The sequence below is a fragment of the Cebus imitator genome, unplaced genomic scaffold, assembly GCF_001604975.1.
Source record: "Cebus imitator isolate Cc_AM_T3 unplaced genomic scaffold, Cebus_imitator-1.0 Scaffold63, whole genome shotgun sequence".
Taxonomy (NCBI): Eukaryota; Metazoa; Chordata; class Mammalia; order Primates; family Cebidae; genus Cebus; species Cebus imitator.
Genome location: NW_016107378.1, coordinates 6,383,441 through 6,409,806, shown reverse-complemented (window position 1 = coordinate 6,409,806; position 26,366 = coordinate 6,383,441). Strand labels below are relative to the sequence as shown.

The 26,366-nt window shown below is 40.8% G+C and overlaps 1 protein-coding gene across 2 annotated transcripts in view; it reads left to right on the top strand.

Moving 5' to 3' along the window:
* CUNH16orf78 (chromosome unknown C16orf78 homolog) overlaps positions 1-19,860 on the top strand; it is a 28,446-nt gene extending 8,586 nt beyond the window's left edge. Inside the window, exons 4-6 of one of the 2 annotated variants that reach the window (XM_037739145.1) lie at positions 13,022-13,027; positions 16,859-17,108; positions 19,560-19,860. In XM_037739145.1, the coding sequence (XP_037595073.1) occupies positions 13,022-13,027; positions 16,859-17,108; positions 19,560-19,707 (404 nt within the window). In that variant the 3' untranslated portion in view covers positions 19,708-19,860. Of the gene's footprint in view, positions 1-13,021; positions 13,028-16,852; positions 17,109-19,559 lie in introns of both variants that reach the window. The other variant, XM_017530169.2, reaches the window with a different exon arrangement.
* The last annotated feature ends 6,506 nt before the right edge of the window (positions 19,861-26,366 follow it).

Here is a 26,366-nt window from a genome sequence, read left to right as displayed (position 1 = left end):
TCTGTGACTGCCACATTGACCTTCCTTAACTGTTTATGTCTTTATATTTAAAGTGAGTTTTGGGCCAGGCAACGTGGCTCATGCTTATAATCTCAGAACTTTGGGAGACCAAAGCAATAGTATCACTTGAAGCTGGAAGTTTGAGAACAGCCTAGGCAACATAGTGAGACCCCATCTCTACAAATAAACAAATAGAGTTTCTTCATTATATCACTAAAAGAAATTAATTTGCTGATTCTACAGCAATGCAGCTCTATGAACTGACTGACAAAGAATTCAGAATAATTCTCTTAAGGACGTTCACTGAGCCACAAGAAAACAAACAACTAAATGAAATAGGAAAACAATACTGGGACAAAAGAAATTCAACAAAGGGATAGAAACCATTTTTAAAACTCCAAAAAACAGTTCCTGGAGCCGAAGAACAAGATGTCTGAATTGAAAAACTCAATAGAGCGCTTCAACAGCAGACTCAATCAAGCAGAAGAATCAGTGAATTTAAAGACATGTCATTTGAAATTATTCAGTCAGAGGAGTAAAAAAGGAATGAAAAAGAATAAAGAAAACCAACAAGACTTATGATACACCAGCAAGTGAAACAAAAAATGATACATCTGTAGTCAAATTTCAAATTCTCTAACATTGTAATGGTGATGTATAAATGACGTTAAACTCTAGTATAAAAGCTAAAAAACAAATGTGTTAAAATTAACTATAACTATAATAATTCGTTAGTGGATAAACAATACAAAATACATGTAAATTGTTATACCAATAACCTAAAATGGCAGGTGGAATGTGAAGTATAGTTTTTGCATATGATCTAAGTTAAGTTGTTACCAGTTTAAAATAGGATGTTATAACCATAAAATGTTTTATGGCTGGGCACGATGGCTCACATCTGTAATCCCAGCACTTTGGGAGGCCAAGCTGGGCAGATCACGAGGTTAGGAGTTTGAGACCAACCTGGCCAATATGGTGGAACCCTGTCTCTACTAATAATACAAAAATTTGCCAGCCATGGTGGCATGTGCCTGTAGTCCCAGCTACTTGGGAGGCTGAGGCAGAAGAATTGCTTGAACCTGGGAGACAGAGGTTGCGGTGATCACACCAAGATCACGCCACTGCACTCCAGCCTGGGTGACAGGGTGAGACTCCGTCTGGAAAAAAAAATAAGTTTTATATAAGCCTTATGGTAACCACAGAAACAAACCTGTAGTAAATAAATGAAAGAGAAAGAAATAAAAACATACCACTCCAAAAATTCATTAAATCATGGAAGAAGACATCAAGAGAGAAAAGAAACAAAGAAACTACAAACCGGTCAAAAAACAATGAACAAAATGACAATAAGTTTTTACCTATTGATAATTACTTTAAACATAAATGAATTAAATGCTCCAATTAAAAAACATAGACAGGCTGGATGAATTTAATAAAAACAAGATCCGACTACATGCTGCCCATGAGAGACACGCTTTAGCTTTAAAGACACACATAGTCTGAAAAAAAAAGGAATGGGAAAAGATATTCCATGCAAATGGTAACCTAAGGAGAGCATCAGTGGCTATACTTATATCAGACTTTAAGTCAGAAACTGTCGCAAGAAAAAAAAGAAGGTTGTCATATAACAAGGGATTGATTGATCAAGAAGACATAACAATTGGAATATTTATTCACTTAGCATCAGAGCATCTAAACATATTTTTAAAATATTAACAGAACTGAAAAGAGAAATAAACAGCAACACAATAATAGGGAACTTAACACCTCTCTCTCAACAATGGATAGGTCATGTAGACAGAAAATTAATAAGAAAAACAGCAGAATTGAGCAACACTATAGACCAAATGGACCTAACATATGTTTACACATTTTGTCAGAATACACATTCTCCTCAAATGTATGTAAAATATTCTCCAGAAGTGATCATATGTTGAACCACAAGTCACTTTTTTTTAAGTTCAGTGGTACACGTGCAGTTCTGTTACATAGGTAAACTTGTATTGTGGGCGTTTGTTGTACAGATTATCTCATCACCCAGGTGTTAAACCCAGTACCCATTAGTTATTTTCCTGATCCTCTTCTCCTCCCACCCTCCACCCTCAGGTAGGCCCCAGTGTCTATTGTTCCCCTCTATGTGGCCATGTGTTCTCATCATTTGGCTCCCACTTATTGGTGAGAACATGCAGTCTTTGGTTTTCTGTTTCTGCATTAGTTTGTAAAGGATAATGGCCCTTTGCTCCATCCATGTTCTTACAAAGAACATGGTCTTGTTCTTTTTATGGTTGCATAGTATTCCATGGTGTATATGTACCATATTTTCTTTATTCAGCCTACCACTGATGGGTATTTAAGTTGATTCCATGCTTTGCTTTTGTGAATAATGCAGCAATTAACATATGTGTGCATGTATCTTTATGGTAAAATGATTTATATTCCTTTGGGTACATACCTAGTAATGGAATTGCTGGGTGAAATGGTAATTCTGTTTTCAGTTATTTGAGGAATCACCACACTGCTTTCCACAATGGTTGAACCAATTTACACTCTTATCAGAAGTGCATAAGTGTTTCCATTTCTCTACAACCTCACCAGCATCTGTTATTTTTTGAGTTTTTAGTAATAGCCATTCTGACCGGTGTGAGATGGTATCTCATTGTGGTTTTCATTTGCATTTCTCTAATGATCAGTGATGTTGAGGGGTTTTTTTCATATGCTTGCTGGCTGCATGTATGTCTTCTTTGAAAAGGGTCTGTTCATGTCCTTTGCCCACTTTTTAATAGTTTTTTTTCTTGTAAATTTGTTTAAGTTCTTTATAGGTGCTAGATGTTAGACCTTTGTCAGATATATAGTTTGAAATTTCTTTCTCCTATTCTGTAGGTTGTCTGTTTACTCTGTTGATCGTTTCTTTTCTTGTGCAGAAGCTCTTTAGTTTACTTAGATATCATTTGTTAAATTTTGCTTTTATGTGATTGCTTTTGGTATCTTTGTCATGAAATCTTTGCCTGTTCCTATGTCCAGAATGGTATCGTGTAGGTTGTCTCTCAGGGATTTTATAGTTTTGTATTTCACATTTAAGTCTTTTTAATTCATCTTAAGTTAATTTTTGTATATAGTATGAGGAAGGAGTCCAGTTTCAATCTTCTGCATATGGCTAGCCAGTTATTCCAGCACCATTTATTGAATAGGGAGTCCTTTTCTCATTGCTTATCTTTGTCAGCTTTGTAGATCAGATGGTCATAGGTGTGTGGTCTTATTTCTGGGCTCTCTATTCTCTTCCATTGGTCTTTGTGCCTATTTTTTGTACCAGCATCATGATGTTTTGGTTAATGTAGCTGTGCACTATACTTTGAAGTTGGGTAGTATGAGGTCTCTAGATTTGTTCTTTTTGCTTAGTATTGCCTTGGATATTGGGCTCTTTTTGAATTTTAGAGTAATTTCTTTCTAGTTTTTTGAAGAATATCATTGGTAGTTTGAGAGAAATCATATTAAATCTATAAATTGCCTAATTACGACCATGGTCGGGACCGTAGACCGGTCGTAACACGATTTGGTCGTAAGTTGAGTAGGCTATATGTACAGTTGACATGGTGTACGCTGAGATGGTAGTGCTGCTGGAAGCTGGTCCGCACTGTCGTACGCCCAGCTGGGCAACGTTTGCGCTGCCAGACGCGGAGCAGTCGTGGCTAGCGATTATGGTCGTAAAGTCGAATGGTCGTAAGTTGCATAGGTGATAAGTCGATCAATACCTGTATGGCCATTTTAGCGGTATTGATTCTTCCTATCCATGAGCATGGAATGTTTTTCCATTTGTTTGTGTCATCTCTGATATCCTTGAGCAGTGGTTTGTAGTTCTCCTTGCAGAGATCTTTCACCTCCCTGGTTAGTGGTATTCCTAGGTATTTTATTCTTTTTGTGGCAATTGTGAATGGGAGCATGTTCCTGATTTAGCGCTCGGCCTGATATTTTTGGTGTATAGGAATGCTAGTGATTCTTGTACTTTGATTTTGTATTCTGACACTTTGCTTAAGTTGTTTGTCAGCTTAAGGAGCTTTTGCAATGAGACTATGGAGTTTTTTATAGAATCATATCATCTGCAAACAAGGATAATTTGACTTCTTTTCTTCCTGTTTGGATGCCTTTATTTCTTTCTCTTGCCTGATTGCTCTGGCCAGGACTTGGAAGTCCAATACCATGTTGAACAGGAGTGGTGAGGGAGGGCATCCTTTTCTTGTGCTGGTTTTCAAGGGGAGTGCATCCAGCTTTTGCCCATTCATGGGTATGACATTGACTGTTGGTTTGTCATAGATGGCTCTTATTACTTTGAGGTATGTTCCTTCAATACTTAGTTTATTGAGAGTTTTTAACGTGAGGAGTAATTGAATTTTATCAAAATCCTTTTCTGCATCTATTGAGACAATCATATGGTTTTTATCTTTAGTTCTGCTTATGTAATGAGTCACATTTATTGATTTGCATATGTTTAACCACCCTTGCATTCTAGGGATAAAGCCTACCTGATTATGGTGGATAAGCTTTTTAATGTGCTGCTGGATTCAGTTTGCCAGTGTTTTGTTGATGCTTTTTGCCTTAGTGTTCAAGGAATTGGCCTGAAGTTATCTTTTTTTGTTGTTGTGTCCATGATGCTTGCCTAGAATGAGTTAGGAAAGAGTCCCTCCTCCTCAATTTTTTTGTATAATTTCATTAGGAATGGTACCAGCTCTTCTTTTTACATCTGGTAGAGTTTGGCTGTGAATCTATTCAGTCCTGGGCTTTTTTTGTTGTTGGTAGGCTAATTACTGATTCAATTTTGGAGCTCATTATTAGTCTGTTCAGGAATTCCATTTCTTTCTGGCTCAGTCTTGAGAGAGTGTATTTTCTAAGTTTCCTAGTTTATATGCAGAGTGGTTTTCATAATATTTTTTGATGATTATTTGTATTTCTCTGGGGTCAGTGGTAATATCTTCTTTGTAGTTTTAAATTATGTTTATTTGGATCCTGTTTCTTTTCTTCTTTATTAGTCTAGATAGTGGTCTATCTGTGGTATTCTTTCAAAAAACCAGGCCAACTATGGTGGCTTATGTCTGTAATTCCAGCAATTTGGGAGGCCAAGATGGGCAGATGCCTTGAGCCCAGGAGTTTAAGACCAGGCTGAACAACATAGTGAGATTCTGTCTCTATTTTAAAAAAAAAAAAAAAAAAAAAAAAAAAAACACAACTCCCAGATTCCTTGATCTTTAAATGTTTTTTTGTGTCTCAGTCTTCTTTAGTTCAGTTCTGATTTTGGTTATTTCTTGTCTTCTGCTAGCTTTGGGGATGGATTGCTCTTAGTTCTCTAGTTATTTTAGTTGTGATGTTAGGTTGGTCAATCAAGATTTCTCTAACTTTTTGATGTAAGTGATCAGTGCTATAAATTTCCCTCTTAACACTGCCTTAGCTGTGTCCCAGAGATTCTGGCATATTGTATCTTTGTTTTCATTTGTTTCGAATAACTTCTTGATTCCTGCCTTAATTTCATTATTTACCCAAAAGTCATTCAGGAGCAGGCTCTTTAATTTCCATGAAATTGTATGGCGTTTTTCTTCCTAAGACAAGGTCTCACTTTGTTACCCACGCTGGAGTGCAGTGGCAAGATGATGGCTCACTACAGCCTCAACCTCCCATGCTCAAGCAATCCTCCCACCTCAGCCCCTCAAGTGACTGGGATTACAGATGCAGGCCACCATGCTCAGCTAATTGTATTTTTTGTAGAGACGAGGTTTTGACATGTTACCCAGACTGGTCTTAAACTCCTGAACTCAAGCAATCTGCCTGACTTGGCCTCACAAAGTACTGAGATTACAGGTGTGAACCCCCGTGTCCAGCAAAATTGTGTGTTTTTGAGTGATTTTCTTGGTTATGATTTCTAATTTTATTGCACTGCACAAAACACATCGTTTAACAGATTCAAGAAGCCTGTAATTATATTAGCTATCTTTTCTTACCACAAAGGTACAAAACCAAAAATCAATAACATGAGAAAAATTAGAAAATTCAAAAATATGTAGAAATTAAACAACACATTTCTAACAAATGGCTCAAAGAAAATAGCAAAAGGAAATTTAAAAAGATCTTGAGACAGACAAAAATGAAAACACAACATGCCAAAACTCATGGGTGCAACAAGCACAGTTATAGGAAGGATACATACAGCAAAAATGCCTGCATTAAGAAAAACAAAAGATCTCAAATAGACAGCCTAACTTGGCTGGGCACGGTGGCTCATGCCTGTAATACCAACACTTTGGGAGGCCGAGGCAGGCAGATCACCTGAGGTGGCGAGTTCAATACCAGCCTGACCAACATGGAGAAGCCTCATCTCTACTAAAAATACAAAATTAGCGTGGTGGCACATGCCTGTAATCCCAGCACTTTGGGAGCTGAGGCGGGTGGATCACTTGAGGTCAGGAGTTCAAGACCAAACTGGCTAACATGGTGAAACCCTGTCTCTACCAAAAATACAAAAAATAGTCGGGGATGGTCACGTGCACCTGTAACCTCAGCTACTCAAGAGGATGAGGCAGGAGAATTGTTTGAACCCAGGAGGTGGAGGTTGCTGTGAGCTGAGCTTGTACCACTGCAGTCCAGCCTGGGTGACAGAGTGAGATTCCATCTAAAAAGAAAAAGAAAGAAAGAAAGAAAAAGAAAACCCCAGTACCTGCTGGCTTCACTGGTGAATTCTACAAGCACTTAAAGAAGACTCAAACTCTTCCCCCCAAAAAAATGAAGAGAAGGGGACAATTTCAAACATCTTATAAAAACACCACACACCAAAACAACCTCTTGTAAAAGAGGTTTGGAATTGTTCCCTTTCCTTCATTTTATCATTATCCTGATACAAAGCCAGATAAGGATACTACAAAAAAAGAAAGTTACAGGCCAGTATACCTAATAAACGTAGATGAAACATTTCTCAAAACAAATACTAGCAAACTGAATACAACACCATATTAAAAAGATCATAAAACATGATAAGGTGGGATTTAACCCTGGTATGCAAAGACAGTTCAACATATGCAAAATAATATATGTAATACCCCACATTAACAAAATGGGGGTTGAAAATCATGCAATCATTCAAATAGATGCAGAAAAAGCATCTGACAAAATCCATCACTTCATGATAAGTACTCTCAACAGAATGGGTATAAAAGGAGTGATAAAGCCAATATATAATAAGCCCAGAGGTAACATTATACTCACTGATGAAAAGCTGAAAGTTTTTTTCTTAGTATCAGGCACAAGACAAGTTTGCCTATTCTTATAACTTCTATTCAGCCTAGTAGAGGAAGTCCCAGCGAGGGCAATTAGGCAAGAGAAAGAAAGAAAAGGCATCCAAATGAGAAAGGAAAAAGCAAACTTGTCTTTGTAGATGACATTTTTAATATATAGAATACCCTAAAGCCACCACCAAATAACTGTTAGAACTAACAAAATCAGTAAAGTGATGGGATACAAAATCAGCATACAAAGATCAGTTCTGTTTCTTTACACTAAAAACAACCAGCCTGAAAAAGGGACAAAGAAAAGAATCTCATTTACAACAGCATCAAAAACAATATTTAGGAATAAATTTAACCAAGGAAGCAAAAGATTCATACACTGAAAATGATAAGACATTGGTGAAAGACATTAAAGACCAAAGTAAAGATATCTCTTGTGCATGAGTTAGAAGAATTAATATTGTCAAATGTCATCGTACACAAAGCAATCTATAGATTCAATGCAATGCCTATCAACATTCCAGTTCACTTTTTCACAGAAATCTTTTTAAAACTATTGTAACATTTATATAGAACCACAAAAGATTCCCAATAGCAAAAGCAATTTTATGAGACTAAAGCTAGAGGCATAACATTTCCTGATTTCAAGTCATAATACAAAACTATAATAATCAAAATAGTTTGGTACTGGAATAAAAATAGACATATAAACCAATGGAGACAGAAAAGACAGCACAGCAATAAACTTCTGCATATTTGACAAGGGTGCCAAGAATTCACAGTGGGGAAAGGACAGTCTCTTGAATAAATGGTGCTTAGAAAACTGAATAGCTACATGCAGAAGAATGGAATTGAACCTCTATCGTACACCACTTACAAAAACTAGCTCTCAGTAGATTAAAGACTTAAATGAAAGACCTGAAATCCTGAAACTTCTGTAAGAAAACATGGGGAAAAACTCTTTGACATTGGTATTGGCAACGACTTTTAGGATGTGACCCTGAAAGCACAATCAATAGGAGCAAAAATTAACAAATGGACTCTATCAAATTGAAAAGCTATTGCGCAGCAAAGGAAATAAACAAAAGGGCAACTTATGGAATAGGAGAAAATAGTTGGAAACCATCTATCCAAGATGTATATTCAAAATATACAAGGAATTCATAAGACTTAATAGCAAAAGAACCTAAAAGGACATTTCTCTAAAGAAAACATGGAAATGGCCAACAGGTACATTAAAAGATGCTCAACATCAGCAATCACTAAGGAAATGCAAATAAAAACCAAAGTAAGATACCACCCCACTTCTGTTAGAATAGCTACTATCAAAAAGACAAGCAATAACAAGCATTGGCTACGATGTGGAGAAAAGGGAACTGTTGTACACTGTTGGTGGGAATGTAATTTGGAAAGGTGGAATGTAATTTTAAAAATAGGGCTATTATATGCAGAAATCACACTTCTGAGTATATATCTGAAGGAAACAAAGATGCCTCAAAGAGATAGCTGCACTCCCGTGTTCACTGCAGGATTATTCACAATTGCCAATACATGAGAACAACCTAAGTGTTGGTTGATGAAGGAATGCATAAAGAAAATGTTGTGTGTGTAAACATATATACACATATGTGTGTGTGCTGTGTATGTATATATATATGTATGTAAACACAAATGATGAAATATTATTAAACATTTATATTATATAAAAAAAGAAGGAAATTCTGCCATTTGCAATAACATGGATGAAACCAGAAGATATTATACTGAGTGAAATAAGCCAGACAGAGAAAGACAAATGCCATAAGTGCTCACATATGCAGAATCTAAAAAGTTAAACTCATAGATATAGAGTAGAGTGGTAGTTGTCAGGGGCTAGGGTGGAGGAAATTGAGAAATATTGGTTACAAGATACAAACTTTCAGTTATAAGATCTAGAGACCTAATGTACAGCATGGTGACTAGAGTATACTTGCAATTTGCTCAGTGAGCAGGTCTTAAGTGTTTTCACTATGCATACACGCACAGACGTAACTATGTGAGGTGATTAATGTGTTAACGAACATGTTATGTACATCATTTCACAATATATATGTATATCAAATCATCACATTGTACATCTTAAATATATACAATTTTGTTTTTCAATTATACTAAATAAAACTGGAGAAATAAAAATTAAAAAGTGAACTTCTTGTAGGTAACATATGATTGGGTCTTGCTTTTTTATCCCCCATTCAGTCTGACAATTGCATCTTTCTAATTAAGATGTTTAGAGCATTTACACTGAATGTGAGTATGAAATGGTTGGGTTTAAATGTACCATCTTCGCATATGTTTCTGACTTGTTCCATCCATTCTTTGCTTTCTCATTCTTCTTTTTCTGCCCTCTTGTAAACCAAATATTGTTTATTATTCCATTTCATCTCCTTCATTAGCTTCCTAGTTGTAACTCTTTGTTGTGGCCCAGTGCGGTGGCTCACACTTGTAATCCTAGCACTTTGGGAGACCGAAGTGGGCAGATCAACTGAGTTTACGAGTGAGACCAGCCTGGTCGACATGGCAAGACGCTACTAAAAATACAAAAATTAGCCAGGCATGGTGGTGCATGCCTGTAGTCCCAGCTACAGGAGACTGAGGCAGGAAAATCACTTAAACCTGGGAGGCAGAGGGTTGCAGTGAGCCGAGATTGTGCCATTGCACTCCAGCCTGGGCAACAGAGAAAGACTCTGTCTAAAAAAATTATATATGTACAAAAATTAGCCAGGCATGGTGGTGCACACCTGTAATTCCAGTTACTTAGGAGGCTGAGGCAGGACAATTACTTGAACCGGGGAGGTAGAAGTTGCAGTGAGCAGAGATTGTGCCACTGCATTCGAGCCTGGGCAACAGAGCAAGATCCCATCTCAAAAAAAAATTATTTTATTGATTCTGTTATGGTGTATAGTATACATCTGTAAACTAGCACAGTCTATATTCACTTTATGTAAAGCATAGGAATCTTACAAGAGTATACTTCCATTTCTCCTCTCCTCGTCTACATGCTGTTGTTGCTACACATTATATCTTTCCATATTATAAACCCCACAAGTGTTATTATTTTTACTCTAAACAATTACGTTTTCAAGAGATTTTTGCATTTACTCACACATTTAACATTTCCAGTGCTTATCTTTCCTGTGCATAGATCCAGATTTCTGTCTGGAGTAATTTTCCTTCTACCTGAAGATCTTCCTTTAACATATCTTGCAGTATGTATTTGTTGGTAATCAATTCATATAGCTTTTGTATATCCGGAAAGGTGTTTTATTTCACTTTTGTTTCTGAGAGACAATTTTGCTGAGTGTAGAATTTTAGATTGTCAGCCTTTCTTCTTCCAATACTTTAAAGGTTGCTCTACTGTCCTCTAGCTTGTTTGCAATGGGAAACTGGCTCTCTTCCTAACTTTTGTTCTTCTGTAATGTATCTTTTTCCTCTGGTTTCTAAGATTTTCTTTTAAGAAAGGAGCTTATGATGTGCGTTAGTGTCATTTGCTTCATGTTTCTTGTGTTTGTGTTTGGGATTTGTTGAAATTCTTGGTTTATAATTTTCATCAAATTTGGAAAACTTTTGTCCATTGTTTCTTCAAAAAAATTTTATCATTCCTCCTTTCTCTTCCGTCTCTTTCAGGCACCTCAATTACACATATGTAAAGTCTCACAATTCGTCTTGTGTTTTTCTTCATCTTTCAGTGTTTTCTCATTTTCTCTTTGTGTTTCATATCATATAGTTTCTGGTGCTATACCTTCAAGTCCAGTAATCTTTTCTTCTCCAATACCTAATCTGCTGTTAATCCCATCCAATAGAATTTTTATTACAAATATTGTCACTTTCATCTCTAGAACTTCAATTTGAGTCATTTCAAAACTTCTGTGTCTCTTCTTAATGTGCCCCTGCCTTGGTGAACATAACAGAGTATGTTACACTAGCTGTTGCAGTGTTCTTGTCTACCAAATCTTTCATCGGGGTAGTTCCCTTTCCAGCTTGTGCTGATTAGTCCTCAGCTGAGAGGAGTCTTTGCATAACTCTGCAGTTCTTGGTGCAGTCTTTCCTGTTATTCCAGCTGCTGTGGTTTACCTAAATTATCTGCTGTCTCTCCCCAACTCAAAGGGACTGCCAGGCTCCGTCTAGGCTTCCTCACAATCCCATGCTGCAACCTGGAGGCATCTTCCAGCTGAAGACTGCGGCAGTCATGGGATCCCCTAATTTCTTCCCCCTCACTCAAGGATCACTGCCCTGCATTGCATGCTGTCCAGTGTCTACAAACTGCTATTTCATAGGAAATGCCCAGCTTTTTAATTGCTTAAGGTGGAAGGATAAATTCAAACCCTGCTACCCCATCTTGGCTAAAAGCAGAAGACTCAGATTGGCCTTTCTAAAACATAAGCCTTATTGAATGCAATAGCAAGTCACTGAACAGTTTTAAGAAGGAAATTACCAAGTTGGATTTAAATTTTAGAAAGGTTTCTCTGGCTATGAGCCAGGAAAAGATCCTGGGAAAACAACTGTAACACTTTGCCAAAGTAAATCTTGGCAAAGCCTCAGAGTGGCTAGACTGGGAAAGGAAATTCCCTCCCTGGGCACCTATGTCGAGGATATTCTGTAATGCCAGGCCAAGGGCACATTCCTAATGCACAGGGCTAGAAGGCCATAGCTGCTTTTGTTTCCAAGAGCACAGGGCAAGCTGCTGGTATCCCAGACATGGCTCACTAGAAATATAACCTGTCTCTTCAGCCATAAACCCAGGAATGTGGGTCGTTTTTGTCCAAAAGAGTGGCCAGGACAGGCTTCCAGAAAAAGGCTCTGACGATGTCGGCTCATGTCCTGGGTTCACCACTAATTATCTGTGCCATTTTGAGCACATTACCTAATCTCTCTGATCCTCAATGTTCTCCTTTGTCAAATGGATATGATGTCGTTGTGGGACTAAAGGGTCCCCACTGCCAGAAAGCCCTTGAACACTGCCTGGTATGTGAGTCACTCAACACATGTTAGCTAATTATGTAATTGTCATTACCTTTCATATTGCTACTGCTCTTTCCTGCATGAGACCCAGCTTGCACAGAAAAGGATCAGATGTTTCAGGAAAGGTGATTGCCCATTCTCCAAGGAATTTCCTTATTTGTATCAGAGAGACTGTGCAGCTCACGATCCTCCCAGAGCATAGTGCCAATTTTCTCTACACACAAACAGGGACTGCTGAGGCCACCTGACCCTATCGCCCTGTCAGGAACCAGCTACCGTGCCGGAGCACCGTGTGCCGTAAAGAGTCCTAATTCAGCCACTAACTCACCGTGAGACCTTGGGCAGGTCGCAGCCACTCCTCAGGCTCCTGTCTCTGCATTTATGTAATTGTAGCAGGTCTAGACTCATTCCCACTAGGAATATCCTGATAAAATTCCTGAACTTTGTTGATTAAATCTTACAAGATTACAGACAGAATAATTTACTTACAAGGAGAAAACAATCAGGCTGACATCAACCTGAAGTGGAATAGCACAAATGTATTACTAAGAATAAAGACCCCCATAATACTGGCCCCAACTCACATCAGTCACTATCAGATGAATGAATTCTATTTGTAGATTCAGGAATATTTAGAGATTTTTATCAGCCATGCGTTTCTTCATCTACAGAAAATTATCTAGGACAGAACATATTAGGAAGTAATTTATATACATAAATTACATATTAGGAAGTAATTTAAAATCAAAATCTAGATACAGGTTTAAAACCAAGTGAGATAGAAAGGTTGACAACAAAAGGAAAAGGAAAGAAACAACAAGGAAATGCAAGTAGAAGAGTTAGAAGAGGGGCTAAAAGAAACACATAGGGTAAAAGAGGGACATGCTTCTAAATGTCAAAGAGAATAAGTAATAACCATAAACCTACATGCACTAAAAATGTAGTAACTAAATAAATAAAACAAAACATTTAGAAATGCAGGGAGAACCTATTAAAGATAAAGTTATAGTGGTAATTTTTATTTTATTTTGGGTCTTTTTTTTACTTTTAGGTTCTAGGGGTACATGTGTAGGTTTGTTACATGCGCAAATTCTGTGTCACTGACGCCTGGTGTATAAATGATCCTATCACCCAGGTAGTGAGCATATGATACGGTTTGGCTGTGTCACCACCCAAATCTCATCTTGAATTGTAGCTCCCACAGTTCCCACATGTTGTGGGAGAAACCTCTGGGAGGTAATTGAATCATGGGGGCAAGCCTTTCCTGTGCCATTCTCGTGATAGTGAATAAGTCTCATGAGATCTGATAGTTTTATGAATGGGAGTTCCCCTGAACAAGTTCTTCTTGCCTGCTGTCATGTAAGACGTCCCATGCTCTTCCACCATGATTCTGAGGCCTCCCCAGCCATGTGGAACTGTGGGTCAATTAAACTTCTATTCTTTATAAGTTACCGAGTCTGGAGTACATCTTTATTAGCAGCATGAGAACAGGCTAATACAGCATAGTACCTAATAGGTAGCCCTCCAACCCACATCTCCCTCCCACTCTCCCCACTATAGGGGTAAATTTTAATACATTTTGTTCAGAGCCAAATAGAAGATCACATAGACAATAACAGGAAATACATGAAGAATGTAACAATGCAATTAACAAACCATAACTTTACATCTGAATAGAGAACACATATTTTTATATATCCAAACAATATTTACAAAAATCACCTGTGTGCTTAATCACAAAAAAATTTTAATATTCAAAAAAGTAAAGATTTTAGGGCCACCTACACCATCCTAAATCAATTATTAGAAATAACCCTCAACTTTAAAAATTGGAAATAAAAACACACATTCAAATTGCTCTTGTATAAAAAAAAAAAAACTAATGAAATCAGTCTGTTTCATACCAAAAACTATGAGACATAGGTAAAATATACACTCAGAAGAAAATGTACAGTAAAAACTAAAAGTAGTAAGGCTTTATAAAACAAATAATAAAAGAAATTGCCAACACTTGTATTAATTTAATAAGTAGAAGAAAGAATTTTTGTGAAAAAGAAAAAATTATTATATTAAATACTGGCTGGGATTCATAAATAATATCAAGATCAAAAGTAGTTAAAAGGCTAAATAAAAAGCTAGCTTTTTGAAAAAGCAAGTGACATGAAAGCAATTGCCATGAAGTTATCATAAGCCTTGTTAAAAAGAAGAGTAAAAATATACAAGATTTAATATAAGAAAGGATACAAAGAAAATAAAAGAATTACAATAGAATACTATGCCTCTAGACAATACATTTTAAAGCCTAAAGGAAATGGATGATTTCCTATTACACTGTATGTTATCAAAATTGGCTCAATAAAGAGCAGAAAAATTGAATAATTTCTGCAGTGAAGGTTGAAAAATAACATTTTCCCACAAAAAAATGGCACTAAGGCAAATGTTTTCATGCGAGATTCTAATATTTAATGAACAAATAATCCTAACGTTATTTCAACTATTACAGACTGTATAAAATATAGACATTTCTGCATTAATTTAACAAGCTATTAAATTAATGTAGAGCTTTAATATTAAAACTTATACTAGAAAGGTTGGCCAATCCCACAATAATAGATGCAAAAATCTAAAAATTTTTAGCAAACATACTGAATGTATGAAAATACATCAAATGGACAATGTCTGAAATGAATTCCACCACAAACAAGTGGGCTTTATTACAACAGGTGAGAAGTGGTTCATTATTGGGATATTGAAGAACACAATTTATTACATCAACATATTAAAGGAAAAAAACATGATTATATCAGAAGGTAGCAAAACACACACACACACACACACACACACACAAACAATGAATAGAATCAAGCAATTATCACCAGTAAAAACTCTATGTTAACCAGGGATAAAACCACTAAAATATTATAAAACATACACCCCAACTAGGGGCAAATATCATTCTAAATAATGCAATGCCAAATTTACTTAAATTAAAATCAGGAACAAAATGAAGCATAATCCCTATCATCATTATTGGCAACGTCTTAGAGGGTCTGTCAAATGTAATATATACTAAGAAGAATATATAATTTTGATAATTTTGATACATATTGGAGGAAAAATACTTTCATTTTTCCCCTGATATGAATGCACATCTGCAAAACTCATGAAATTCTAGTTAAAAAGTAATAAAATGTACTGTGGTTGTTGGTATACTAAACAAATATAGTTTTGGGGTTTTTTTTGTTGTTTTTGAGACCGGGTCTCGCTCTGTCACCCAGGCTGGAGTGCAGTGGTGTGATCACAGTTCACCACAGCCTTTACCTCCCAGGCTCAAGCAATCCTCCCACCACAGCCTCTCAAAGTGCTGGGATTATAGACATGAGCCAGCATGCCCAGCTGACAAATACAGTTTTTAAAAAACAGTAGACTTTTCTCTCTATACTTGTCATACAAGTTAGAAATGGAAATGAGTAGAAAATATTCCATTCTCCTGAGTAAAAATACATAAAATACTTAGAAGAAAATTTAGCAGGAAGAAAACATTAAGGTGTCCAAGTCCCAGTCCAACCTGCAGGCTGGCTACATGGGACCCAGGACAGATTTGAATGCAGCCCAACAGAAATTTGTAAACTTTCTTAAGATATCGTGAGATTTTTATTTTGATTGTTTTTTTCTTTAGCTCATCAGCTATCATTAGTATTAGTGTATTTTATGTGTGGCCCAAGAAAATTCTTCTTCCAGTGTGGCCCAGGGAAGCCAAAATGTTGGACAACCTGCGAGTCCAACAATACTTTATTTGGTTCAAAACCCAATTTGGGCCATATCAGACACACACCAGTTCATTTCATGTATCTGTGGCCTTTACACATTCTGTTCCTCTGCCTGTGATTCTTTCCTTCCTTTTCTAACTGATCAACTATTCGCCCTTTCAAACCCAGCTCAAAGCTTTTCTCTTCTGATACCTTCCCTGACATATCAGAAGCTGTCCTCTAGGCTACCTCCTCTAGGCTCATCCCATTTAGGGGAACTCCCTTTGGGGAGAATGAGGAGAAGAGATTGAAAGGAAGGGAGTGGAAACAGGGCAGGGAGAAAGGAGAGTCGGGGGAAGGATTGAACAAGTGAAGGAGAACCTGGTTTCGGTGCAGTGGCTCACGCCTGTAATCTCACCACTTTGGAAGGCCGAGGCAGGTGAATCATTTAAGCCCAGAAATTCAAGACCAGCCTGGGCAATATGGCAAAACCCTATCTCTACAAAACTATAAAAATTAATCAGGGGTGGTGTCATGTGCCTATGGGCCCAGCTACTCAGAGGGAGAAGCAGGAGGATCACTTGAGCCTGCAAGATAGAGGCTGCAGTGACCTGTGATTGTGCCACTGAGCTCTAGCCTGTGAGGACCATCTTAAAAAAAAGGTGGGGTGGAGGGAGGCGAGTGGAGAGAACCTGTGGAAGCTATGCAAAGACCTCATATCTCAGAACAGGTATTGTTTGAAGCCCATGCATTCCTCCACCCTCATCCCCTTCCTGCCTACCCCAAATCTCGCGTCTCCCACAATCTAACTCTTTGATGACATCTGTCCAATTTCAGAGCTAGACATCAAGGATGGAATCGCCCCAGAGTCCAGTCAGAGGCCAAACCCATTCGGTCGACCAAGCATTGTCTTCGATCCCATGTTACAGGAAAGTACCTTTAGCAGCCGGAGGTCAACCTTCCTGAGAGACTGGTCCACCAAGATGCCTGACGTGGCTTATGAACGCAAGCTAAAGACCCTCATGGAGAAAGGCACTGAGCCCAAGATGGAAACCATGAGGATTTTGAAGCCAGAGGAGGTGCTGAGCTGCCGGTGAGACCCCTGGGCTAATGGGATGGGGTTGTGGAACAGGCTTTGCTCACTATTCTCTCCGGCTCAAACAGCTTGGCTGAGCCTGAAGATCTAGGAGTAGGGGCTTGGCGTGGCTGAGCTCTGCCCTTTGGTCCCAAAGGACTGCTCCGGGGCTCAAGCCAGTGGGTTTCTAGTAGCTCACCTGACAGTAGACCATCCCCTGAATGGGCATGTCATTTAGATGCTGCCATTTTGATGCCATACTTTCAACAACCCTCCCAATATTTTCACTTGTTTCAATATTACTCAAAAAGGAAAGAATGAGGGTTTGTGGCTTTGTCTTAACAGGAGGATTTCCCTAAGATCCTTTGTACTGTGGTGTTGAGTTGCTGCTGATGGTAGCCACCATCCCCAGTGACCTACCTGCTGCATGATTACACTTCTAGACTGTCAAAGGGATCATGGACAAAGTGTGAAACCATTTGATATTTACTGCTCTTCCCAAAGAGTCTCCCTTCTCACTTGCTCTCTGTCCTATTTATCAGGGCTGGCTGGCTTTCAGCAATACAGCCTAGTTTCCCACAAAAAAATAGGTATCCCTCTCCCCAGACCAGTGTTTTCCTTTACTGTAAAGGTGTAATGGACAAAGTTCAGAAACTTTAGCAAATAAGAAAACAAAATAACAGAGTGATGTAGTTGTCATTGTCCTGGTAATGTTGACATCAGTAAACTCATCTGTAGGTTTAAGATGGTCTCAAATGTCTGGCAATCTAATAACCCCATCACAAAGTCCTGCTCTGCTCACTGACTGGCAGAAGGATGGACGGGTAGAATGGATAGCTGGTTTCAAGATGAAAAGGCAGAGACCTCAACAGACTGCCCTTGCTGACTGGTTTCATGACTGGATGACTTCAGCCATGGCTTTCAGATAGACCAGGTGGTTGTAATTGACTCTGGCCAACAGACAGCCTACCTGTGTTCCATGGTGGGGGGAAAAGAGATTTGGACAGGACTCCTATCTTCCAAAGAGAGGGAAAGAATATTTGAAGAGATAGCATATGAAGTCATTCAAGAAATCCAAAAAAAGAATGAAGTGGTTCAGAATGGGATTTTTTTTTTGAGACAGTCTTGCTCTGTCACCTATACTGGAGTGCAGTGATGAGATTTCAGCTCACAACAACCTCCACCTCCCAGGTTCAAGCAATTTGCATGCCTCAGCCTACCGAGTAGCTGGGATTACAGGCATACATCACCACACCCAGCTAATTTTTCTAGTTTTAGAAGAGATGGGGTTTCGCCATGTTTCCCAGCCTGGTCTTGAACTCCTGTTTTCAAGTGATTCACCCGCCTTGGCCTCCCAAAGTGCTGGATTACAGGCGTGAACCACAGCACTTGGCCCGGATGTGATCTTAATGAGTGACCCCATGTACATATGCATGACATCCTCATAGGCTAGACTGGTCACAGAAAACGTAGCCCAGGTATGAGGATAGTTGAAGGGGTCTGAGCTGGCCATAAAACCAGGTAGGCTCCGGGAAGATCTTAAAGAAGAGTGGCCATTCCCAAAAGGCAGAAAATCAGGTTATAGCAACACACAATTCCTCTCCCATCATCTGTGGCAAAGTAAGCAACCAGCAGGCAGCCTGAGTAGGGGCCTACCCCCTATACTGAAGCTGGGACCAAGGTCAGGGTTGCTGATAGAATAAGGAGCTCTGTGGATCACACAGTACAAATGGGATTGAGCCCATTCTTCAACATAAATCAGAATTATGGGTCTCTAGCTAATATTCTAAATCAATGGTCTGATTTTTAAATTGTGTGGATATTATTAAAAGCAAATACTCACCGCTATGCCTGCAACGTTGCTCAGCCATTATTTCCACTGTCCTGTATCTTTCCTGGCCCTTGGCCTCTCCCAGGGTATGTGTGCATGGCAGTGACAAATCACGTAACAATTCACATTCTGTCCTTTCTTCCCACTTGTACTGTCACAGCCATATGACACCATCTTCTTCCTAATGCCATTCTCACTATGGCCTTTTAATTAAGATCCTTGATGTGGGGTCATCCATTATCAGATTGACCATTTCTCTGTTAGAGGAATTACTCATTTTCCTGTTGTTGACAACCCCAAAATGAACATCTTTTATTTATATAGCTTTTCTTTCCATTGACTTCTCTTCTTGGGATACATTGAGAGCCTGAGTGGGGCTACTGAGTCAAATATAATGAATGTTTTTTCTTTGGAGGCAGCTGATTACCAGAGGAGTTACACCAACGGAAACTCCCACTGCTTTTGCGGAGCATCCTGCAGTCTTAAAAAGTCTCTGTGAGCTCTGCAGATGACTGCGAGAGCCAGTCCCTTGCAGAGCACCCACACTTACTACTGCTTAAATCTAAACGCTTTGCAATAAAGTTAGAAGCTGCTGTGACTCCACCTTCAACTGACCTCTTTGGCCTTCTCTTGAACAGATACCTGAGGTTGTCCAAGGAGAACATTCGGACCTTGCTCAAGCTGTGCAGGGATGCAGGAATGAACGTGGACATCCATCCCCACATGGTCGAAGGGGAAATAGACGCTAAAAAGGTGTTCACCGGAATACCCAGTGTGGCCCTCTAAATAGCTCCCCTCGCCACCACCTTCAGGCTCCTTCTGGCATCGGAATCTTTGCCTCCAGATCCCATCCTCTGGCACACTACAAGTGGCCCTTCCAACTTAGTGCATCCCTCTAGAACGTAAGCAATCAGGAAACAAGCCTCAGCTGCATGATCACTCTTCTGCTGTCAGACTGGTCCTTGACATCCAGATCAGAACCAGCTTAGGAGAAACTATAGTTTTTCTCCCGACCAAAAGAAGACTCCTTAGAAAGGGCTTCTTAGGAAGGATGTCTTAGAAGGAATAAAAAAAGGGGGGTCTCAGGGTCCCCAGAGGGACATTAGAAAGGACAAAGAGTAAAGGGGCTGGTGGGGCCACACATATGTGCCCCATGTCCAGGTGTAGGACTTGGATTTGTGGGGACCTGGCCTGGTATGCAGAAGGGTGCTGACCAGGGGAGGAGATGCTATCAACATATGGAGGAAGGAAGGGAGACCCTTGGGTGCTTACAACCACAGACCCCAAAAGGGGACCTGAAACCTCTCAGAGCTGGTAGGTGCCTCAATATCAGCAAGTTCAGGACCTTATTCACTTGAAGGAAAGAAGCCACAGAGGGCAAGAAACTTGCTCAGAGTCACATGGGCGAGAAACGGCAGGGTTGAGATGAAAAAGTATCTTCCCCGAGTCCCCTGCCCTGCTCTCTTGCATGACTGTGGTCAATCCTGCAGGACTCTCCGGAGACACAGCCTTCCCATCTGGGCATGTGGGCCAACCAAGGTCACAAACTCAGGCACTTCCAGTCCTTGCAAGTGTTTCAAGCAAGTCTGAATCCCGAGTATCCTACTTAGTAGCTGTGTGACTTTAGGCAAGTTACTTCACCTTTCTGTGCCTGTTTCCTCGCCTGTAGAATGGGGTTAATGGCAGTATGTGCTGAGCAGGGTGCTGTGAAGAGCTCATGAGAGCTGGCATGTGAAGCCCGGAGCACAGTCAGTGACAGCCGAGAACTCTACGCAAATATGGGCTGTTACGTAGTTCGCTGGGGTAGATGAGGAGCTGATTTTCCAGCCGCTGCTTTTCTGAGAGGGATCCTCAAAACCAGGCACATCAATCCCTGTGGAAAAGCTGCTAATACCAAACCTACATCTCCTCATTGCAAGCCCATACATCTAATGATCCCTGGGCCCCAAGACACATCCCAGAGAGACTCCCATTGAGAATCTCCGCTGGGCAGCCACTGCCCCAGCTGGTCTTGTTAGCAGGTTTTACTCTCTGACTCCGTATACTGAAATAGCAGAGATTTTCCTTCCACATGCTTTTAGATTTTCATATCCCACCCTGAGATTCTAAAATGATCCCTTAAAGGTAAGTAGCTTTCTCCATTGAAAGTCATTACCACTGGGGCTCAAAGAGAGGCCCTGGAGTCTGCCAGACCGACCCTCCCCCACCCCATGCCAGCCCACCTCAGGGGTACAGTCACCATTAAGGAATACAACACCCCTCTAATGAGCGAGCAGTCCGGAGAAGCGTGAGCCCACAGGCCAGCAAGCTGTGTTTAGACAGAACTACAGTGAGACTCAAGCCAGAATCCAAGGAAACAGCTGCTAAGGGTTAAGTAATACTCCCTCCCTCCAGCAAATACCTGTCCCTTGCGGAGAAATGGCACTTCACAAAGGGAAAAGGAAATGAATTTTTTGAGCATCACAAGTGTTAGGCACTTGGTCAATATCCTCAACCAAAATCAAACCTGAAAGCATCCTCAGAGGCCTTCACTTCAGTATCACAGACTGGGCAGCCAGGGAGAGCACAGCCAACCTCTATTCTGCACTGAAAGCCTTGCCTTCAGGAAGTCCTCCGACTGTCTGCTGTGCTTCTCCATTGCTGCCATTTGAGGCTGTTTCCTCTCATTCCAGGCAGTGTGGAAGGGGAGAAGTCAGCAGCCTTCATTGGCTGGCAAATATTCATAGTCAGGCAGGACTAGTGATGAGGAACACATTAAACCACAGATAAAATGGCCCTGAAAAGTTAAATGTCAGATATATTAACCGTAGCGATGTAATATGACAGTGGCTATTTAGCCATTTCATTTTCAGACTTTTTCCCACAGTTTTCTGTGATACAATTCAGTTTGATTATCTCTGTGGTATCCTTAGCACGTCCCTCTTAAAAATGCAATAGCCAAAAATGGACCCAGAATAAGCCATGAAGCCAGTGGCTGGATTCCTTTCTTATAATAAGGACTGACTTCAAAGTGGCATGTATATTTTATGTATTCATTTTTCTCCTTCACCAAGTATATTATACGGGTGATGTGCTATACTTGTGGTCCACTAAGACCCCTGGATCCTTCCCTGAAGAACTGGAGTCATACACCAAGCTCTATTCCTCCACAACTCACTAGGAGCCCCATGTGTAGAAAGGTATTCAGAAAAAGGGAAGCCCAGCCCTTCTGATGTCACAGAGAAGCTGAGGGAGATGCCAACATCCTGGCCTTAATCAGGAGCTCTCCTCACTTAGTGGAGTGTTGAGGTTAGTAGTAGCAGGAGGATCTGTGTGATCCCAACACTGCATCGGCTCTCAGCTTCTCCACATCCACTCAGGGCCCATGCTGGCCCTGACTTTTCGCAGGTTTCTGTTGATGTGCAGTCAAAGAAAGGGCACATCCTGAGCTCCTGTAGTCCATTGGCCTCCAGTCATATTCCTCAATCCTGACAGTCAGCCATAACTTAGTTACTAAGCACCCACCTATGGGTGTGTCATCCCTGCCTCTATGGGAGTCCAGGGATGCAGTCATTAAGAAGACCTGGTCCTGCCCACATGGGGTGTATAGTCCTGAAGACAGAGGAATAACCAGCTGTTTAAAGCACCATGTGATGAGTAAGGTGTGGGGAATCAAATGTCCTGAGAGAACAGGGGGAGGAGGCCCTTCACTGTGGGCTGGGAGCAGCAGATGATGTAAAAACTTCTTGAAGGAGGAGATGTCTAATGTAACACTTTTAAGGATAAATAGGAGTATCCAGGATCTTTATATAGGAGGAAAGAGCAGACAGAGGGAACAGAACGTACAAAGGTTCAGATGACAGAGGCAGCGTGGTATGGTGGGAAACCTGTAGGTAGGTCAATCTGCATGGAGTGGACGATTAGCAAGGAGCACAGTGGCAGGAGATCCCATGCTCAAAGGGCTTGTGGTTTCATGACCAAGGCTCCCCTCACCCCCACTTGGGGATGTTACTCATTCATTTAGCAAATATTTACTGAATACCTACTATGTGCCAGAAACTGTTATAAACTACTAAGGACACAGCAGTGAATAAAAATACACATTCTTGCTTTGATAAGCTTATGTTCTAGTTGGTGACACAAATAATATGTACTTTAGCAAAAGGCTTTTTTTTTTTTTTTTTTTTTTTTTTTTTAAAAAAAAATTTTTTTTTTTTTTTTTTTTTTTTTGCAAGTAATGACAAAGATTTTGCAAGTAATGAGAAAATGAAAGCAGAGTGGAATGCAAGAAAAGTGACTGGGAGGAGGGTAAGAGAAGGTGGCTTCAGGCAAGGTGGTCAGGGCAGGCCTCCTGGAATAAGTGATTGTGTTGGTACCTGAAAGATGAGAAGAAGCCACCATGAGCAGACCTGGAGGCACAGCTGCAGCAGGGGGATGGCGAAAGCCAGCGCATGTTCATGGGACTTGCAGGAAGGTCAGTGTGGTGGAGGCAGAGTGAGGAAAGGAGAGAGTTGGGAGAATTGATCAGGTCAGGCCTTGAAGGCTATGGTCCTTGAAGGCTATAGTTTGGAGATAATTCTAGTTGCAGCAGAAAATCATGTTGGAGGGCATTAAGTACAGGAGAGGCCCCTCTGGCTTCTGAGAGGAGAAAATGCTCTGTGAGAAAGAAAGAGAAAGCCTGGAGATAAGTATGAAGGTATATCAGTCAGCTATAGCTGTGTAACAAATAATCCCTAAAATATAGTTTAAAACAACAGAAATCCTCATGATTCCACTGGTCAATTGAGCATCTCTGATCTTGGCCAGGTTCAGCTGAGCTAGCCTGGACTGACATGTCTGTAGTCAGCTAGTGGGTTAACTGGGTCTGGCTGGTCTAATGCGGCCTTGCCTGGGCTGGCTGGCCTCTGCTTCATTCAGGTCTTCCTCGAACAGGCTAGCCTGGGCTGTGCTCATGGGGGCAGCATTCCAAGAAGTGCACAAGGTCTCTTGAGTACTAGGCTCAGAAATGGTGCACAATCACTCTCACCTCACTCTAGTCTTCAGTGACTAACACAAGTCCCAAGGTCAGCTCAAAGTCAAGGATGGAGAAATGACCTGTACCTATAGAAGGGAAGAGTTTCAGAGAGCTTGGATGCAGGGAGTAGTACAAGACTGGACAATTCTGCAATCAGCCTATACAGGAGACTAGTGTGCAGTTAAAGGAAGAGAAGGTTGGAGGCTTAAAGTAAGGTGACCATGGTAGAAGGAAATTATCGAGAATGCATTTTGGAGGTAGAGATGAAAGAATTTGTCCCTGGATTGGATGCAGACATGAGGGAGAGGACTCAGGAATAGCCCTTGGGCTAACCTTTGACCTGAGTGACTGTCAGGTGTGCCATAAAATGCAGTGGGAAAGAGCAAAAGAGAGAAAGGCAAGAGCCAGGATTTGGGTTGGAACTGGTTAGATGGGGGATGCCGCCAGCATCCATGATGTTCCAGGGGTCAGTGAGGAACCACCAATGAGTTTGGAGCAGAAAATGACTTGGTGAAGGACAGATTGGAGAAGCAAGCCCAGAGACAGGGTGCATTCGCTTCTCAGAGCTGCTAAAATGAAGTAAGACAACTAGGTGGCTTAACACAACTAATATTTCCTAATTCTTCTTTTTTGTTTGTTTGTTTGTTTTAGGTAAGGCCTCACTCTGTTGCCCAGGCTGGAGTGCAGTGGCATGATCATGGCTCACTGCTGCCTCGACTTCCTGGGCTTATGCAATCCTCCAGCCTCAGTCTCCCAGGTAGCTGGTACTACAGGCATGTACCACCACACCCAGTTAATTTTTGTATTTTTTGTAGAGACACGGTTTCGCCATGTTGCCCGAGTTGGTCTTGAACTCCTGGACGCAAGTGATCCTCCAGCTCTGGTCTCCCAAAGTGCTGGGATTATAGGTGTGAGCCAGCACGCCCAGCCCAGACACTTTTCTCACAGTTCTGAAGAGTAGAAGTTCAAAGTCCAGGTGTTGGCACGACTAGCCTCCCTCGAAAGCCTGGGGTGGGGGGAATCTTTCCGATTTCTTTAGCTTCTTGCATTCCATGGTTTGTGGAGCACAACTCCAGTCTCTGCCCCCATCTTCACGGGCTGCCTTCTCCACGTGTCTCTGTCTCTTTTTAAGGGCACCAGTCCTATTACATTAGAGCCCACTCTATTAACATGATTAGCTCTGTAAAGACCCTATTTTCAGATAAGATCATTCTCAGGTGTCAGGGGATAGAACTTCCACATATCATTTGGAAGAACACAACCCAACCCATAATATGGAGACGAAAGGTGGAGTCAGAGGCCCAGAGATGGGTGGAGCATCCCCCCGTGATTCCCTGAGTTCATGGTAGAGTTGCGGCTGGAACCCACATGCTTAATGTTCTCCTCAACCTGCCCCCACAGTCATACCCTGCTGCCCATCTTTGCCTAGTGAAAGTGCCAGAGCTTGAGCCCCAGGCTGATAGCTGTGGGAGGCAGGTCCATCCCACTTCCCCTCCGGTGGTACGTTCAGAACCAGGGCCTGGGGATCTTCTCCTGCAACCCCAGAGCCCCTGTTCAGGGACCTGTACATCAACACAAAAACCTTGTTCATGCAGTAATGTTAGCAGGAGGTCTTGCCCAGCCCCTGCTGAGTCAAATGCCATATCTCCAAGAGACTGCTTGATGCCTCCAGAACCTCCAGGGAGGAACTGCTGTGGGAAGCCCACCTCTCAGAACCCAGATGCACCTGTAGCACCAGGCTACAGGCTTTTCTGGGGCTCAGCATGAACTGGAAAAGGAAAAGGAAATAAAAACAGAGAAGAGACCTTGCCCCACTCAAAACAGCTGAGGCTTGGACCTCATAAGCGTTAAGGAGCCTCAGATTCATGTTCCTGACATCATGGCCAGGCGAGCCCACAGCAAGCCCCAAGATTCACAGGTCGCATTGAGAAAGGAATTTTTATCAGACAACCTCAAGCCAGCGTCCATCAGCAGACAGCACCACCTACAGCACACTCTAAACCGGTGTTTTACAGACTCTGAAATTACCTCCTGAGCAGTACAATTCTACTGCACTCCCTAAAACAGTTACCACCCGATAAAGAAACAGATAAACACATATACCAGGAAGAGATTCACACATGTACCATCCCCTGGTTTACGGCAAAGGTGACACTTCAGTGCAGTGGGGAAATGATGGTCTTTCCAATAAATGTGGCTGGCCAATTAAATATCCATATGGAAAAAAATATTGACCCTCTGCTTCTCACCATATGCAAAAATCAATTCCAGATGGATGCGGATTGTGGAAGTTTTTAGAAGAATGGTACGTGACAATCTCCATGATCTTGGGGTAGGCAAAAGGATTTTTAACACAACTCAACAAGCTCCAATAATAAAAGAAAAATTTAATAAATTGTATTATATTAGAATTCAGAATTTCTGGCTGGGTGCAGCAACTCACACTTGGAAT